The sequence below is a fragment of the Uloborus diversus genome, chromosome 9, assembly GCF_026930045.1.
Source record: "Uloborus diversus isolate 005 chromosome 9, Udiv.v.3.1, whole genome shotgun sequence".
NCBI lineage: Eukaryota > Metazoa > Arthropoda > Arachnida > Araneae > Uloboridae > Uloborus > Uloborus diversus.
In genome coordinates, this window is record NC_072739.1 from 3,709,681 (window position 1) to 3,728,060 (window position 18,380).

At 31.9% G+C, this 18,380-nt stretch overlaps 1 protein-coding gene across 1 annotated transcript in view; it reads left to right on the forward strand.

The window, feature by feature from the left end:
- The window catches only part of LOC129229515 (protein arginine N-methyltransferase 6-like), a 43,359-nt gene that overhangs the window by 20,889 nt on the left and 4,090 nt on the right, over positions 1-18,380 (forward strand). Inside the window, exons 8-13 of the mRNA XM_054863832.1 lie at positions 2,658-2,705; positions 7,049-7,117; positions 11,124-11,197; positions 13,211-13,293; positions 13,862-13,971; positions 16,487-16,596. Coding sequence (XP_054719807.1) covers positions 2,658-2,705; positions 7,049-7,117; positions 11,124-11,197; positions 13,211-13,293; positions 13,862-13,971; positions 16,487-16,596 — 494 coding nt within the window. The remainder of the gene's footprint in view (positions 1-2,657; positions 2,706-7,048; positions 7,118-11,123; positions 11,198-13,210; positions 13,294-13,861; positions 13,972-16,486; positions 16,597-18,380) is intronic.

An 18,380-nucleotide genomic window follows, 5' to 3' on the forward strand; every position in this document is an offset into this window, starting at 1 on the left:
ACGAGATTGAAAACAAAAGAAGCTAAATGAAAATTTTAACAAGCGAAACCATGCTGGGAAAGATAGAAAAGCTGAATCTGCTTTGAAACTGGTTTTCGAATGTCAGGGAAAACGGTCATATTTTATTTCACCTATTACTATGTAAAAAAAATTGCAGAATTTAGCTTTAACTTTCATGATTCAGGTATTTCCATTCTGTTAATTTAGTAATTTATAATTTAAGACTGCGTTTAGTTGAGTCACTGTGATTTTAATTTGAGGTTGTAAAAATAAATGCCCATTAAGTGGAATAAAATCATTATTTTGTGTCTCCTGAATTCTTTTCGGTTATTGTTATCAGTCGGTTGTTCTCAACAAATTGTATTTGTCCCAAAGTGATCATATTAAGCGGCGCCTACTGTATTTTTAATTTTCAAGTAATTGAAACCTCTCGAAGCGGCCACCCTTGTTTAGCAGCCAGTTTTCCACCGCACGGAATTTTTGGCCGATCCGCATAATGTTAAATCAACCCTTTAGAGCGGCCACTAAAACCCCTCTGAGCGCCAGGGTAGTCGCCAGTCTGAGCTTCGAAATAGACTGGCGACTACTTTTTCGTTTCTTTTTTTTTTTGGACCTGAATGCTTTCGTTAAGCAGACTGCTAGGAATTCTCTGTATCTTTTTGTGGTGCTCGGTTTTGGTGTGTTTGTGGTGGGGGGAGGGGGGAATTTTTGAGATATAGACACCTGTAGGTGTAAACTATTGCCTCGCCAATTGGCTACTTTAGTAATCCATGAGGACTGATATTTTTTCCCCAGAAGCGAAACAATTTTTAGCTTTTGGGGAAAAATGAAATTTTTACTCATTGATTGATGATTATAAAAAAAAAAGACTTTTTGACAGTATTTTGAAGTTAGACAGTTAGTTTTCAAAATTTGTGATATCATCGCTAATTCGAAAGCTATTGCTGATGATTCGATTCGGTATTTGCTTTAACAAGTTAAAAATCAATTTCAGAAGAAAAAGTAGTTTCTGTAAAATTGTACAGGAATACAAATTGAATTATTTTTTCTGAAAAGGAGAAATTGTGGAATGAAACATTTTGTTTCTTTATTTTCTGTAAAAAATATTGAAAATTGTTGAATTATATCATCAGCAGTATAGTTGAAGTTCAATAATGAAAAACTTTAAGAGCGGCCACATTTTCGCAGAACGGAGGGATGATTGCTTGGAGAGGTTTCACTGTAATTATTGAAGTGATTGTTTTTGTATAATAAGATTTTCAAATTATAATTAAGTTTAAACTGCTGTTTAGCTATTTCATTAAGTTTCATATTAGCTTAAAGTGATTTTTTTTTCTTTTTTCGCATGATGACAAACATTGTAATAAGAAAGAAACAATTACATGATATCAATATTTCAGTAGGTTCAAATACTTCCTTTTCCAGTGCACAAAATCTTGTTTTGTTCTCTCTGACAAAGGAGTTTCTTAAAGCTCTTAAGTTTATGCAAGCAGTTTCGTTTGCAATTTATGCCTTATTACATACGTTTATTTCTTTGCAATGGCTTTATAAAACAAAATTTGTGTTATGCAAGTTTTAATCTGCAAAAAGATTTTTTTTTTAAATTTCAAATTGATGAATGCTTTGACATTTTCTCTTTTAATTTTATTTTTCTGTTTTATGTATGAGTTCTTAGTTTCTCATTTCCATTTTTTTTTTTTTTTTTTTTTGACCAAAACAGTCCTTTTATATGTATAAACTACTGTATTAGAATTCACATTTATGTTGAAACCAATGCTTCTGGGGAGTGTTTTTACTCCTCCCCCCGGCCACTGCTCATTTCTGTTGTCCCCCACCTCCTCCCCCTAAGTGCACTAGGAATAGAAAGTGAAAATTTAAAAACAAGAATTAGGTTTATCAAGTAGGAAATGTGACCAGTAAAATAAATTCAAATCATCTGACTTAATAATATAATATGCATGTTTATGAGTGAAGTTTCCTTGTAACTGTGTGTGTCTTGTATGAAAGTAAACAGTAAACAAAATAACTCTTAAGTTTTGGATAATAGCCTATAGTGGTCCCATTTGTATTATGAATTGGTGACTTTTATTTAAATGTTTTGAAGCATTTAATGGCCAAAAACTGGTCACATTTCTCTAGCATTGTGGAAATAGTTGCTGTTTGTCTTATTATAATTTCCCAATCAAAACTCACTAAAAGTAATCATATTGTTTTGCATACAATAATATATGTATGGTTAATCGTCCATAAGCTTCACCTGAATTAGAACCCTGTGACTTCTTTTTATTATAAAAAACTTAATATGAAGTTTTAAAGCTTTATTTTGATAACCTTGTGACCATACAAGCAGTTTCAAGGCAGTCTTGGAGAGGATTTGAAAAAGGGAACTCAAAGAAAAACTTGAGTCATTGTTAAGCTACCACAGCAGATGTATTGAAACTGAAGAAGCGTATTTTGAAAAGAAATCTTCAAAAAATATTAGTGATTATTTATATTTTCATTAGAAACCAATCCCATCCTTGAAAACTGTTTGACACTCTGTCTATGTATCAATATAAAAGATTAATTTCTATCGAAGAGCAGTGTTTATATGTATTTAAATTTATTGAAATATTAAGACAAAAATAAAATGCTTTTTCTTTTCCAACTCTCTGTAGGATGTTGACTTACCAGAAAAAGTAGACATTATTGTTAGCGAATGGATGGTATGTTTCTTAAATAGTTTACTTTTTTTGTATTTCAATTTCTACTTAATATTTTTATTTATTATTTTAAAATGATATATTTTGGTATTTTAAAATTATTTTTAAATTTATGGTGTTTGTGTTTGCTTTGTACACATCAAATCATTTTTAAGTGCAAATAATTGTTTATGAAATCTTCCTATGGGTTGTAATAATTTTCCTTGTATTTATAACTATCTGTTATCTTTTCTTCACTTCAGGTATTTTTAATTTATTATAGCACCTTTGTGCTAATGTTAATTTTTTGAAAAAAAAAAAAAATAGCTTTCACTTAAACTTTTCATTTGTTTTCGAAGCAAAATAGGAAAATTATTATTAATATTATTACTCCTATTTTAACTTCATTCTGATGTCTCCTAAGATTAAAACAAGAGGAACTACATGATACTCAAAACATTAAGAAAAAACAAATGAAAACACTCACACACAAAACCCTGCACTCACACACACCTTCCCATACACACAACACACTTTTAAAGATTAAAACTTTTCAAGAAGACCATTTTTCGATTCATGAATGTTTAAAGAAGGCAGTTAGTAATTGCAGAAACCTCTAAAATCTAAAAACACAACTAATGTGAAAATTGCAGTTGCTATCTAAGAGCAGAAGCTTAAACCTACATTTTTGAAAAAAAAAAGGAAAAAAAGCAAAAGCATTTCTACAGTGGCCGCCGCTTATATGAATCACGTTTGTTCTAAAGTTTTGATTCCTTAAAGAGGCTGATTCAATAAAGTGGCTAATTCAATAAAACTGAATTTTGTTGTTTTCAACGATTTGGTTTCATTAAAGCTGTTCATTCAATTAACCACTGATTCAATCAACCGGCATCCACTGTAGTGCATATAAATATGCAGCAACTGTAAAAAAATGCATGAAATACACCGCCAGCTCAGTCATTCCAGCCGAGGACTGCAGTTTCCTGCTTATTAGCATTCATCAGCCCGGCATAGGAAAGTGACTGAGCTGGAGATGGCAAACATCTTAAGGAAGCCAAGAGTGCCAAACAAACTAGTAGCTAATGTAGAATTAGCACTGGCCAGACGAATGGCCGAAGCAATGGTTCTGTTCAACTCAAAGATTGAAGGCAAGGCATGGTATATTCAGTAAGTTATCACCCTATAGCCAGGGCTAAGACAGATATACACCGTCAGCTCAGTCATTCCAGTGGAAGACTGCAGTTTCGTACTCATTAGCACTCATCAGCCTGGCCATCTTCAAGTTGAACCATTGTTTCGGTCACTCATCTGGTCAGTGGTAATTCTACCTTAGCTACCAGTTTGTTTGGCACTCTAGGCTTCCTTAAGAGGTTTTCCACCTCCAGCTCAGTCACTTCCTATGCCAGGCTAATGAGTGCTAATGTGTACGAAACTGCAGTCCTCGGCTGGAATGACTGAGCTGGCGGTGTATTTATGCCTTAGCCCTGGATATAGGGCAGTAACTTACTGAATACAACTGTAAAATGCTTATAAATTTGGAAAAGTGCTTTTTTTTTAAAAATTTCTTTAATTGTAGCTCATTGTAATATTTTTTCTGGTCGAATTATTATTAGTAATGTACAATGTTATAAAATGAACAGCTTTATTTCTTAACTGACATAATTTCATTTGCACCCATAGGCGCCCTTATGCAAAATTGTAAGAGGAGGCTTAGACATTTCCCCCATGGTTTAGCAGGATATTTTCCCCATGGAAACCGGTTTCAGTACTGATTAGATTTGTTAAAATTGGACATTTTTAATAACTTATTCATTAATGGCTGGAGAAGAAATGTTTTTACATTTCAGCAAAGAAAAAAGTACTAAAAGCAAGAAAGTTCTAATTTCTAAGGGGAGGGGGGCTTGAGCCTCCACTTGCTCCCTATATGGGCACCTACGTTTGCACCTAATTATGTAGCAGAAGTAATTTATGAAATTATTAAGTAACAGGTTTTGAAACTTATTTAAAGCATTTTGTGCTAACCTTAACCAGCATTGAAAGACCAAAAAATTATGTTTATCTGAACAAGTAACGAATTAACAATCTCATTTTTTGAACAGATAAAATGCCTTAACTTCAATTTGCTTTTAAACCTGGCAAAAACTCAAATTTATTCAGGAAAAGTTGGAATTTTTGGTCTTAAGTTTTTTTTTCTCCAAATTTTGATTAAAATCACCGGATTTTCTGCATGTGAAATTGATAACTCTGGTTTCTGTGTACATAGCATGAAATATTGCATGTGAATACTTGAATTTGATACAAAGACACTTTTAACCATGTTTTCTTTCTCGTAATTTATTCCTTTCTGATCAATTATTTTCATTTAAACTTGTAAAAATCAGGCAGCAATTTATCACGCCATTTCGAAAGTAGTTTGTTTTAGAAATAGCATCAGTGTGAAAGCCAAAATTGATTGAGAGTTTGAAAAAAAAAAAAGCCGAAATAAAATCTAATGAACCAATTTAAGATTGTAAAAGTGGTTTGTTTTTGTGATGGGTTTGTTTCAGCTGTGCATATTTTTTCTTCTGTTTCTTTGTAATTGCCAATGATATTTCACAATGAGAGAAGGGAGAGAGGCTGTTCCCTGCTTTCACCTGAAAAGAATTTCAGGAAAACAAAGGAAGAGAACATCGAACCCAACCTTAATCAATCAGGTTGGATTCGATGACCTCAACCAGTCGACCGGTAACTAACCGCAGCGTTCTATGAGATCTATCGGTTAACTGGCTGCTACCGATGCTGTTCTATAAGCCTCACTGGTTGATCTACCGGTCGACTGCAAGTTAAGCTGGTTGATTGAACCACATGACATTTTCGACCAATTATAAGTATTTTTCACCTGCGTGTTATTCGTCTGTGCAAGTAACCGGTGATCAACCGAAAGCGTTTGATGAAGCATTGGTTGGTGAACAACCGGTTAGTAACTGTGACGTCATTAGCTGTCACGTGATCAACCAATCGGTCGCTACCGGTTGAGGTCATCAAACGTAAGCTCAGAAGCACTTCTTTGGTATTTTAAGGCTGAATCGTACTTAAAAGTAACTTTTAGGTATTATAATCTTATTGTAGCTGATGAAATAGTTTTTAAAATTGCCATTTTTTTAAGAGTATTATTTTTAAATAATTTTAGAATGATAATCAAAGAATGTAAGGGTAAAAAGTAACTGATTTAGTTTATTTCATAACTTTTTATCACTATGGGGTGATTTTGCTTTTTTCAGGTGTACAAATATTGCATCCATTAAATTAGTTATTTAAATTAATTAGATTTTCTGTTTAAATTTTAAGAAATTTTTTTCACTGAAGGACTGAAATTCATTTCAGTAACGGGTCCCTGGATTCCAGATTACTAATAGCTGAGAGCAAACTCTGTGGCAAATTAAACTGTTAAACAAATATGCAACTTCAAACTAGGCATGATGGTTAATTTTGATTTTTGATACAATAAGTTTATAATGATTTAAATAGAAAATTCGTTTGGTGTAAATTAGTCCTCTTCTGTCAATCATTTCTGTCATAAATTTTGAAAAAAAAAAGTTTTAAGGAATCCTTGTTCCAACTTACTAAGGCTTTTGAAAAACAGTTAAAAGCTTTGTTTCTAATCTGTACTCCGGGACTCAGTCTTGTATTCATCGTCATCTTTTTCTTGATCTTAGAGCACTTTTGAACTTCTATAACCATTTCCTTATCATCAAACAACTCAAACCTGCATCTTTTGTGTCACAAATTAACCAATCTGTAATTTTTTTTACAGCTCCATCCTGATTTAATTTCAATCTGTAATGTAGCCAAAGAGTGGGAACACTTTTTTACACTTTATTTAATTTTATGTTGATTTCCTTTTATAATATATTTTTGTTAAAATAAAATTGCAGTCACTTCTTGACTCCAAAAAAAGTTCATGCCTTTTACTTGTTTAACAAAATGATTCACCGCAAATACTGTGCATAGCTTTTCAAGCTAACACCTTATTTTCAGACATCAGGCTATAATGGTTTGACAATTCAGCAGCTCTTATCATTCCGTATGTCTACCATTTTCATCTGTGCTAGTTAAAAATATTGGGCCTAAGTTTTCTCCTACTCTGTCTAACGTACAGAAAAAATTAGCATCAAAAGATGAATTTTTATTAACAGAAAATACCTTTTAAAAGAGTTTTGGATAGTGGGAACTGAAAAACAAAAAAGGTCAGGAAACCTACATCAGCTAACACAGATCTCTAGTTAAACAAAGGGGGCATAATCGAGGTTTTATTGTATCTCATGTCATTTTTGGCTTCAATAATATTTTGCCTTACAAATGTTTTATGTTTCTATTTCTCTACACAGGGTTATATGTTGATGTATGAATCGATGCTCCCATCTTTACTCTATGCAAGAGATAAATGGCTAAAAGAGGTAAGAAAGTTCAACTATTTATTTATATGATAATGTATATTGCCTCGGTAAAATACTTGCCCTGATCAGTTCTTTAAATCAGTGGTGGCAATTCAAATAAATAAATGAACCCCCACTTTTTATGGTTCATACATTTATTTTATTATACAGAAGCAGAAATGTGATATTTTTCTTAACATAATTATTTGTTACTTTCTTTTACAAAAAACTGTTATATTCACCAAAAAATTTTCACTCAAAAATCGGCCTTAATTTCCGTTTTGCTCACACCTGAATGAATGTTGAGGTTTTTTTCCATTTTGACCACACGTGGATAAGTGCCTAAGAACGTATAGACATCCAAAATATCCATTTTGACGATTCCCGAGTTAATTCCGAGTTTTCTCGTGATGCCTGTATGTAGGTATGTGCGAATGTGTGTCGCAAAACTCAAGAATGATATGTCCTAGAAAGTTGAAATTTGGTACGTAGACTTCTATTGGGGTCTAGTTGTGCACCTCCTGTTTTGGTTGCATTCGGGTGTTTCTAAAGGGGTCTTTTGCACCTTTTTGGGGGGAAATCTTTAATAATATCAATGCAAACTCAAGTGATGTTATAATTTGGCGGACACTTGACGATATATCGCCAGTCTTTTGATCTGGTATGTAGAGAGTAAACTATTGAATCATATTAAAACTGCCAATAATGAGAAAATGACATCAAATTGGAGTAAAAGGAAGTCATGTGATGCACACATCGGCTCATTTTTACTTGGTGCAGTAAAACCCATTTAATGCAGACACTAACGGGACAAATTTTTTTGTCCATAATACAGGGATGTCCACAGTACAGGGGTTTAATAGTGTTATATGCCTTGGATTCAGGGAATTAAAAATTGTCTGCATAAGAGGTTTGGTTAGGAGGGGTTTTACTGTTCATCTGTTTACAAAATCATCATTTAGCACTTTTAGTTTATATTCATTGTTTAGATATTAGTAAATCAATTATTTTATTTGAACAAGTCATACTTGTTTAATAAAATTATTACCAAGTGTTTGTGGCATCTCAAACCACTTTGGGGTAAATAGTGTAAATCTAATTTATGTCTAAGTGGGGTTTTGGGAGGAAGTAATTGTTGGACATAATTCATCAAAATCTTAAGAAAAACATGAGTTAAGTGAGTGAGTTAAGTCAAAACCAGCTCTAGCAAAATTTTGTCTCTCTTTTTTTTTTCATTTTCTTGCTGCCACTAAAAGTCCTGCGGTTTTAAGTTGTCTTTTTTTTACCCCCCCCCCCTATTTTTCAGTCCCAATCGCCGTCTCTATAAATGCTTTCTTAATTAAAAAAACTAGTTACATTTAGTTCAAGAATTTTGTCCCAAATTGCTGCATTTGAATTCTTTTGTACTAAATATTGAAACAGGTGATTTTATTTAAATATATTTCAGAGATTTGATGAACAACGTTTACTCATATCAAGCATTCTCTCCTTAAACTCGTATGTCAAAATACTTTCGAAAACCCAAGATTCATACACTTTTAAGCCATGCCTCATTTTGTGAAGACTTTTTCACCAGTAATTCCATTAAAACTGTTTTCCAGTTAATGAACTGTGAATTTGTTTGAAAGCAAACTGATCTTTCTCATATGCTAGTGTTTAAGTCCATACGAAATAGGGCCCGATTTTACTAGTTTTTCGGTACCTTCACAAAAATCTTTTTTAAATTTGGTACCTTTACAAAAATCAAGTAATAAAATCAGCAGCTTCACAAAACTAACTTTGAAAATCAGCATAGTCACAACACAATATTAAAAAATCAAAAAACCTTCTCAGAAATCTGCATTTTAAAATGGAAAACTTGTTTTTCTATTCAAAACACAGTTTACTCATAAAATAAAATGCTAAGATTTATATGAACACTGCATTTGGAAACAACTTTTTTGTAGTATTTTAACTCATTTTTAACTTTTTCGCCATATTGCATTTATGCAATGTTTTAACATCAGTTTTCGGGAACTGTTTTTCTGATGATTTCCTGAATTGTACAAAGTACAAAGCCTGAGATACAATGGAATATTTCCTACCTCTTGAGGAGTTCTAATAAGAGCCAAACTGCCGTCTCAGGATTTGATAACCTGGTATGTCGCCTGTCTGGTATATCGCATGTAGTTCTTTCTGCCTTAGGGGCGGTAAGTTACTGTAAAATAACATTAAAAAGTTGCTCTAATTTTCTTTAACAAAATTTAGAATATGCCTTTAAAAAATCACAAAATCAATGCTGATAAAAAAAAAAACTTTCGCAAAAATGAAATATTGATACAGTACTTTCACAAAAATAGGTAGTGAGAAAAAAATCCTGGGTTGACCCCTGTGAAATGGGGTATGGCTTAAGTGGGTGAACTCTAGATTTACAGCACTAACTAGCAAAAATACCTGTCATTGCGTGGGTCAGTAATAATTTTGAGTAACAATCTCTACTTTCATTTGTTTTCTGTTTTAGCTGAATGAACTCAAAACACACCCCTTTGACGTGATTAAAAATGAAACTTCTTCTGTACCCATAAAAGTAAAATAACAGTAAGTATAAAGAACGAAAAAGTATTTAGTTAGAAATGAAAGCACGACATTTAAGCATATAAAAATTTGAAGAATTTCCAAAGTGTGAACTAACAAAAACAAAGATCACTAAGAAAAACCGTGCACTTTATTTATTTAATTAAATAGTACACACTCACACATTAGGAAAAAAAAAAGCTCTCTACTATGTTTCCCTAAGTGTGCAAAAAGTATAATCTCCAAATATTTAAATGACTTTAAACTCATGTTTGCTCCAGAGAAGCCTTGATTCAAAATCTCCATTATGATTACTTTTAATATCGCTGATTTTAGGCAACAAATTTTTGTAAAAGTGCGTTTTATTTTTAATCATTTAATGGGGAAATTAAATGACATTTATTGTTTTCCATCATATTTTTTTTAAACTATGTTTTTTAGGAATAAAATATAGCCTATGTTGCTATCTGTTTTGAAAAAATGGTTAAAATCGGTCCAGTAAGCTTGAAGCTTACTCCGGACATACATACATACAAAAGTAGCCATTTATGTATATAGATTTGGTACTGATTTAAGCCAGGTATGCTTGGCATGTAAATGTTGTTTGTTGGTATCTTAATGCCCTCAAATCTCTTTAAAAAATGCTCAGATAGAATTATAAAATTATCAGTATCAATAATACAGTATTCAAATGTAGTATGGAAATAAGCAAGGCAAATCCTTAAATAAGCAGGTTTGCTGTTCGCTACTACAAAAAAACATATTTTGTGAGAAAATTAATTATAATTGCAGGCAAGACATTTAAAACTAAAAAATAATTTTAAATGAAAACAACTTTTCACGTAGTTTGTTAACCAAGAAAATAGGTCTACTATCTTCTGGTTCATACAGGTGTGTTGTTAGAATAAAGCACAATAATTGAAACATTTTAATGTTATAATTTAGCTGCAGTGGTGTCTGTTGTATTACCGTAATTTATTGTACAATGTATGCAAGATGTACATTTAATCAAAATAAAAAGCAAACTTTCATGGTATTTATAGTTACATTATTGCTTAACTTAAAATTATGTATGTGAATGTAAGTTTTTTAAAAGGCTACAAAATTAATTCCAGAAATATGGATAAACATGGTTTTACTGCATATAGACTAACCATTTTGGAAGTGTACAGTCCTCGGCTGGAATTGACTGAGCTTGCGGTGTATTTCATTTATTTCCACCTTGTGTATATTCAAAATTTAAATTATCCTGAAAATGTTTTAAAATAAAAGCATTGATTTTTAGCAGTTATTATAATTTAGTTGATGTTAGTATTTGATTCAGTTCTGCTAAGGTTTAGATTGGGATGGCAAGATATTCGTTAAAGTAATTTTCATGAAAAGAGTTTGATTTGATGAACTGAATATGCATTAATTTTTAAATAATATTGTTCTGTATTGACTTGTGGACAGTAATTTTTTTTCGAAATTGTAGGATGGCCATTTATTTCCTGAAGAAGTTAGAATATACATTGCTCCAATCTGTGATCATCAAGAGTATGAATACAGGTACAAAGCTTTGTGTGAATTTTTTCTGTACAGTTTTGATATAAAATTATTTTTCACAAAACATAGTTAAATAGAAAATTTTCGTAGTGTTTAATTGTTTTAGCTGCAAATGATGAATTTTCCCATTAGGCTGGCCTACTTGAATGACATTAAAATTAATTTTGTATATGAACAATGTACCATACCGATAGCCTGGTTATCCTTTCCAGAACTGCAGTTTCGTCCTTGTCGTGAACTCATCAGTCTGGAATAGTTAAAACTGAGCTTGTGGCAGATGTCTTCTCATTGAAGCTGAGATTGTTAATGTAGTTTTCTGGATGTGATAACGGGGCTATTGATATGATGCATGTAATTCTGCCTTAGTTCAGGCTTAAGGGCAGTAACTCATTGCTTAATAACAACGTGTTGGACATTTTTCAATGTTTTAAAACTTTGCATTTGCTGATAAAATGAGATGAAATAAAATAGTAAAAAATATTGGTTTTGCAGTATGAACGGAAAACATTATATTTATTCACATGTATTCAAAAAGATCAAGCAAAAAGGGTTGAGTCTTTTTCATGCAGGAGGTCGTGACACTAAATATATGTTGAGGAAGATAATCTTAAAGATTCCTGATTTTAGAAATCTCAAAAAACAATGTTTCATGTTTTTGCCTGCCGCTGGTGGCATGATAGTAAGCCGCTGTCCTTCTAACGCCTGAGACCCAGGTTCTGACCCAAGGTTTCCAGTCGATGGAGTTTTGAGATACAGAAAACCATCAGCGCCTATGTTGTATGATTGTGTGTGGATATTTGTTAGGCTTTAATTCCCTCTTCAAAATTAAATTCCTAATGTAGTTTCACATCAAAGAGAGCCTAGGTGCCTCTATCTGGTGGGAACTGGGTGTCAAAAATTACTTTTGTCATGTATCAGTGCCTTAATGGTGTCACGTGAAAGACCGATGCCTTGTCAGGGAGTGCACTAGGTCTGGTAAAGGCCAAATAGCTTCTTACACAGCCGCATTGGGGGGGGGGGGAGATGCTAAAGAATATGTATTGTAATCAGTAAGTTAGTTATTCAATATCATACACTGATTAAAAATTAAACTGTGATTCACTGGTTGGTCACTTATTTGACAAATAAATTTTTATAGATGTTTATATTGATATTTTTTCCATTAAATAATTCAAGAGCCATAATAAAATTTTGTTATTTTTTTTAAATCCAAACAATTTTTCGGATTATTCAAATTGGAAAAACTATTGAAATGAATTATGAAAAATGTAGGTTCCTCACCTGAGCATTTGCTGTTACAAATCCACTGCTTCATTTTCAATAAGGTTATTGAAATTAACATTTTGTACAATTGCTTAGAGATGCAAGGTGCTGTGTTCTGAATCAATTTCGTATCAGATTTCAAGAAGATTGGTTAGACTCCTAGACAATATGCAAGTGTAAAGGGCTCAAAGTGTTCCCCATTTCAATGTTATTAATGATTAACATTCTTTGCAAATTAGTTGCTCCAAGTTTAGACCAGGTGCAAATCCAGAAGTTGTCATGACCCCCCCTTCATTAAGCGGCAGAATGTAAAGTAAAACTGCATTTTAGAAAAAATCTCCCAGAACTCCTATTTGCACCAGTATTGCAATTTGATTCCTTTCCTTCCTATAATGGCCCCCAACAATGCCAGGAACTGGATCCGCCCTTGGTTTAGATATTTATAATTTAGACAGTGAGAGAAATTACTTTTACAGATGAAATTTTTTTCATTCACTTCAGCTAGGCTTCTTTTAAAAGGTATATATTACTCGTACATTCTAAATTGAATCAAGAAAGTATTAAAACAAGTAATTTACTATACGCAACTTCAAATGCAAAATGTGAAGCAGAAATTTTTTACATGAATTTCAAGCACTTTTTATTTTTTACCCTTTTCATTAAGTCAAAAACATCACCTAAAGGTACAATTTTGTCATGGTAACATTAATGATTGTATAGTGTCTGCATAATAGTAATCAAGTTTCTTTGCAGTGTAGAATTTTGGAGAAAAGTTGAAGACGCTTACAAAGTTGATATGAGTGCGTTAGCTAAAACTGCTGCTGAACAGATGCAAGGTATTATTTTTTGGGTTGAATTTCATTTTTGTTAGATTTGTTTCAGAATGTTTGCTCTAGTTAGGAAAACTACCTTTTTTCAATGTAAATAAATTTTATCTGATTATACATAGTCATAAAAATAAGTTCATTATAAAATTGTGTTAAAAAAAAGTATCCATTTGATTACCTTTTTTTATTAAGTCATAAGAACTTTTTTTGTTGAAAGAGATCATTCATGTTTTAAATGCACATATGTTTGCTGGTTTTCCCTTATATTTTCTTTCTTTCTTCTTTTTCTGGAATGAGTGTTTATACTGTTGTACCATAGTTTCCTGATATCATGCTTACTCAATTGAAAATTCAATGCAGTAGATCAAAGCAAATGAAAAATTTGTATAACATCTTCATTGTTTCAATTGCAAAGTTGACTGCTGTGAAATAGATTACCTAATGCACCTAAACTTGATTTAAAAATAATTTTAATAAATCCTTTTTTAAAAAAATCCATAGGTATTATGTAATAAATGAATAAAAACAACATCAGTGGTATTCCAACTTGACTCTGTTTTTACTTTCTTCATTGTAGCAACTGTCCATGTCATGTCTGTTGATCCAGCATCTATCCAATCTCATGCAAGCTGTGTCACTACCATGAAACTTGCAACTGTTGGTCAAAACGACTCCGACTGTGCTCAAGTAAAATGTTTTGATTGTATTAGATCTATAATTTAAGTAGCAATGAAACAATCTCATGCTTTATTGGCATGTCTCCAAATAAAACATTTAAAAGTTTCATTTGCAAAAATTATTATAAATACAGTATACCCTCAATATCTCGAACTTCCATACCTTGATATGACGAAAAATTATTTTTCCCTTTGATTTAGGGTATTTATTTAACGTTATTTTTCACGTCAAAGAGTTTTTAATCAAAACCTTGTCATGTGGAATATTTTTCACACTCAAATATAGTTTTTTCTGGTAAAACGGCAGATTATTGTTTCGAAGCAACTCGAGGAATGTTTCCAAAAATTTCTCACGCCCTTCATTATTTCTCTCAGAGTTTAGGAATGATGCGGAGAAGCTTATCTACTGTCACTTTCATTCTAGAGCCCAGGGGTGTCAGAATAGATAAGTCCTGAGAAGCCCAAAACACCTTCCTAAAACTTTTCGCACCCTTCTTACGCCATTTCGTTGGACCTTTTAACTCTATTTCCACTATTTTTTTTTTTTTTTTGTAAAAAGGGGAGATGAACTGTAAACCTCTTTAGAGACACAAGGAATGGTGGAATCCTTTGTCTAACTTCTTTTGTTCCAGTGCTCCTGAAACTCGTTTGAAACAGTTTTGCAACCCCCGCCCTCCCCGATAATCCAGATCTTTGATAAGTTTAGTCATGGTTAGTCTCTTTATTTTGCTACTTCACTTGAGCATTCTCTTTAATTCTTTATTCTCTATTATTTTTGGCTCATTTAAAAATTAAAAATTTTATTATTATATTAAGATTTTTTTCAACTTTCATTACATGTTTCCACTTATTTTTAACCATTGCGACTAATTTTTAAAATATTATTCTATTATAATTATGAATTTGCTCGATTTCTCGAATGTTTTTTACCGTCCCTTCGACTTTGTGATATCGAGAGTATACATTATATATTTTCTTTTATTAAGTGTATTATTTTTGATTGCGTTTTTAATGCTCATGCTCAAAAAACTGCTTGATCTGCCTGTCTCATGTTCGGACCTTCCACCTAATTGTGTGCGAAGAGTGGGTCATGTTGATTTTAATTCTTCTGATTTGAAGGGATGGCATTTTCAGTGAAGATATATTGAAATGCTTTTGACATTCAAAAGCATTTAATGTACCAGCTTTTAACAGCAAGGATGAAACTAGTAACCACAGTGTCATCAATAGTAAGATCTTAGAAGAATTGTTCAGCCACCTGCATGTGTGTAATACTATTGAAACAATGAAACTTGTGTATGACATTGAAATAGTCGAACAAAAGAAAATAAGAGTTGTTCACAACCCAGACACATGTTGAATTTGATTATTAATAATTTGTTATTTTTTTTAACTTAAAAATTATGTATCCCAATCATTGTCCTAATTATATATAATTTTCAGTGTAATTTCATTAATGAATTTTTATTACTTAAAAAATGAGTAAAATATAATTAAAAATAGAAGTCGTTTAAAATTGGGGAAATAGAAAATATTGGTCAAGGCTATGTAGCTCTTGAATTTCAGTGCTATCTGCTGTTCTTTTTTGTAACACAAAATTTATACAGGGCATTCGTATGCCTAAAAAGTGATGGATTTCCATCATGATCAAATGTTATCAATTTTGGAAAGTCATGATTTTCATCAAAACACACTCAAAAGTCAGAGAAACTGACTATACGTCATAAATTTTGAATTTTATAACATAAATAAGTAACAAATTTCACCAAGGTGCAAAAGTTATGCATTTTAGCTGTTTTCATGTTGTAATGCATTAGTTAAGTTTCAATATTTTACCTATTCAAAATCCAGTTTCATCCACTTCTACAAAACTTGCTCACTTTCTCTTACTATGTGATTCTACCACATGGACATTAATAATTTTGTGCTTACTGTTATTTTTAACCCTTCATGTATTTTAATTGTGTAATTGAGGAATCGCACACTTATCATTTTGCCACGCCCACTTGAAAACTATCAGTAATTTTCACCTGTGTTTATCTTACATTTATAAAAAGATTTTAGAAAATAAAATTTGTCTTGAAAATTGCTTAAGGATGTTTAGAATGGTAATAGGATAGGAAAATTACATCATGCCTCATTTTTTAGTTTGAATAGTAACTCAGGTCATTACATTTTGCTTTCATTTGAATTTCCTGATATGTATGTGCAAAGATGGTTGCGAAAAACTAATTAGATCTTTCTTGTGAAAATATGTTTTTTCTAAAAACATTGCATCCGGTGAGTCATGGGACGTTACAAGCAGATATACAAAATCATAAAAAATCATAGATTTAGAAACTCTGAATCTGACATATATCAATTTTAGTAATCCAAAAGTACTCAAAAAAAAAAAAAAAAAAAAAAAAACAGACCGTAGCATTTTGGAAGATTTCTAGTTTACATGTTTGAGCTTCTGTTTTTTAAAGCATTTTTAAAGTTCTTGAAGTGTACCAAATAGTTATATGATAAATATTTTATTTCAGGGGACATTCGAATGCAATTGCTTTGGGCACGCCATTATTCATGGTTTTGTTATTTGGTTCACTGTGCATTTTCCAAGCAATGTTGTTTTGTCCACTTCGCCCTATGAAAAGTAAATTCACTTTTTTGCCTTATCTTTTCCATGTGTAACTATTTACTGTCTGTTTGTGTAAAGTACAGCTGAACTGTAGGGTTGGTTCAAAAAAAACTTTTTTTTAGCTAGAATCCAGGACACCCTCTAACTTTTTTAGACTTACTAATAGTATTAGTCTGCAAAAGTTTTAGCTTCTTACTCAAATTTTAAGAGGGTGCTCAATGACCCCTTCATTTAACATTATCCGCAGCATAGAAAATGCTGCAAACAGTCTTGCATAATATAGACGAACGCGCGAACGGCGTTCACAGAAAATTTTTGGCTCTGCAGAAATTTTATTTTCAAACTGCTAATTGTTGACTTAAAAAAAAAAAATATTTTTTTTCATTTTTTTTAAAGGGAATTTTTAGAGAAAATCCCAGAGTTTATTTCTGTTAAAGCCTTTCTCCAAAAGCCTTTTAAAGCACATGTGTAAAAAAAAAATAATGGTTTTGGCAGTTTTCTTCAGTTGGTGAAAAATAAGCAAACTATATGTTATTGTTAAAAAAAAAATTAAATGATTTAGAGCACTTTTTTTTTGTGTCTTTCATATTTGAATATAAATTTAATTTTTTATTCAAGGGTGAGTTAGGCAAAATAATTATTTGCAGAAAATTTTCCAGTAAGGATTTGTGTTCGCAGAAAGCTTTTCATTTTATCTAAGTCTGGCTGCAAATTTAGAAATTTCATTTACCCAGCTGTTTTTTTGTAAATAATTATTTTATTGCAATGTAGATGCATGTTACACTAATTTATATTATAATATGTAGCGTTGTTTTTTCAGTTCAATGTATTTTTTTAACCCCCATCCCCATACTGATGAAGTTTGGGGAGGGGGGGGGGTTAGCACTCTCTTTCAGTTGAAATAGGAAGCTAAAATTCTTCCAGTATATTGCTATTCACAAGTCTAAAAATATTGAGGGGTGTCCTGTTATCTAGGAGGAACTTTTTTTTTACATGTATTTTTGAACCACCGTACAGAACTTTCTTGCGCAGGGCTGTTGTCATGCGATACAGCCACTGCAGCCATGATACTAAATGCCTATTGAATTTTCCTCAAAAAGATGTAAGTAACAACACTATCCATTGACCATCTAGCAATAGCATTGCTATGAAAATGAGTCCCAAAAATTTAAAACTGCTGTAATATTTTATACTGCTTTTCTCACAAAAAAACATTGATGTTAGGAAGTGATTTTATTTTAAGAAAGACTGTCAGAGTTAAATTGTGTTATTCCATTGCAGCAGTTTGGTTATTTATTGTTTACCAATATTTAATCTTCACTTCCCTTTATGTAAAAATTCCAAATATACATTAGACCCTCGTTCCACAGAAATGCTGCATAAATCGAAACCGCATAAATTGAGACCTAATACTAGTGTGAAAATAGGGGTTTGGTTCCGCAGATAACAAAATACTTCATTCTAGTGATGACTAATTGTATAATAAGTTTAATGTGTACTTACATCGACTTTTACATACAACACGTATAAAGAGAACGTAAATTAATTTCGTGTTTATAAAGAGGAGCTGGCTGTAATAGTCTTTTGGCAGTCATTAAGAATTTTTCTCTGTGATTCTTTGCAGAGCATTAACGCATCCAGCGTCATTTCCATGATAGAATCTTCCTTCACTAACAAATCAGAAAGATCATTTCTATTGTCTAGGAATGGCTCAAAATTTTCAAGGCGAATGTTTTTGGTTGTGCGTCACCGAAGTCGGTATCCTCATTGGCTTTGGCCTCCTTTGTCATTCCTAAAAG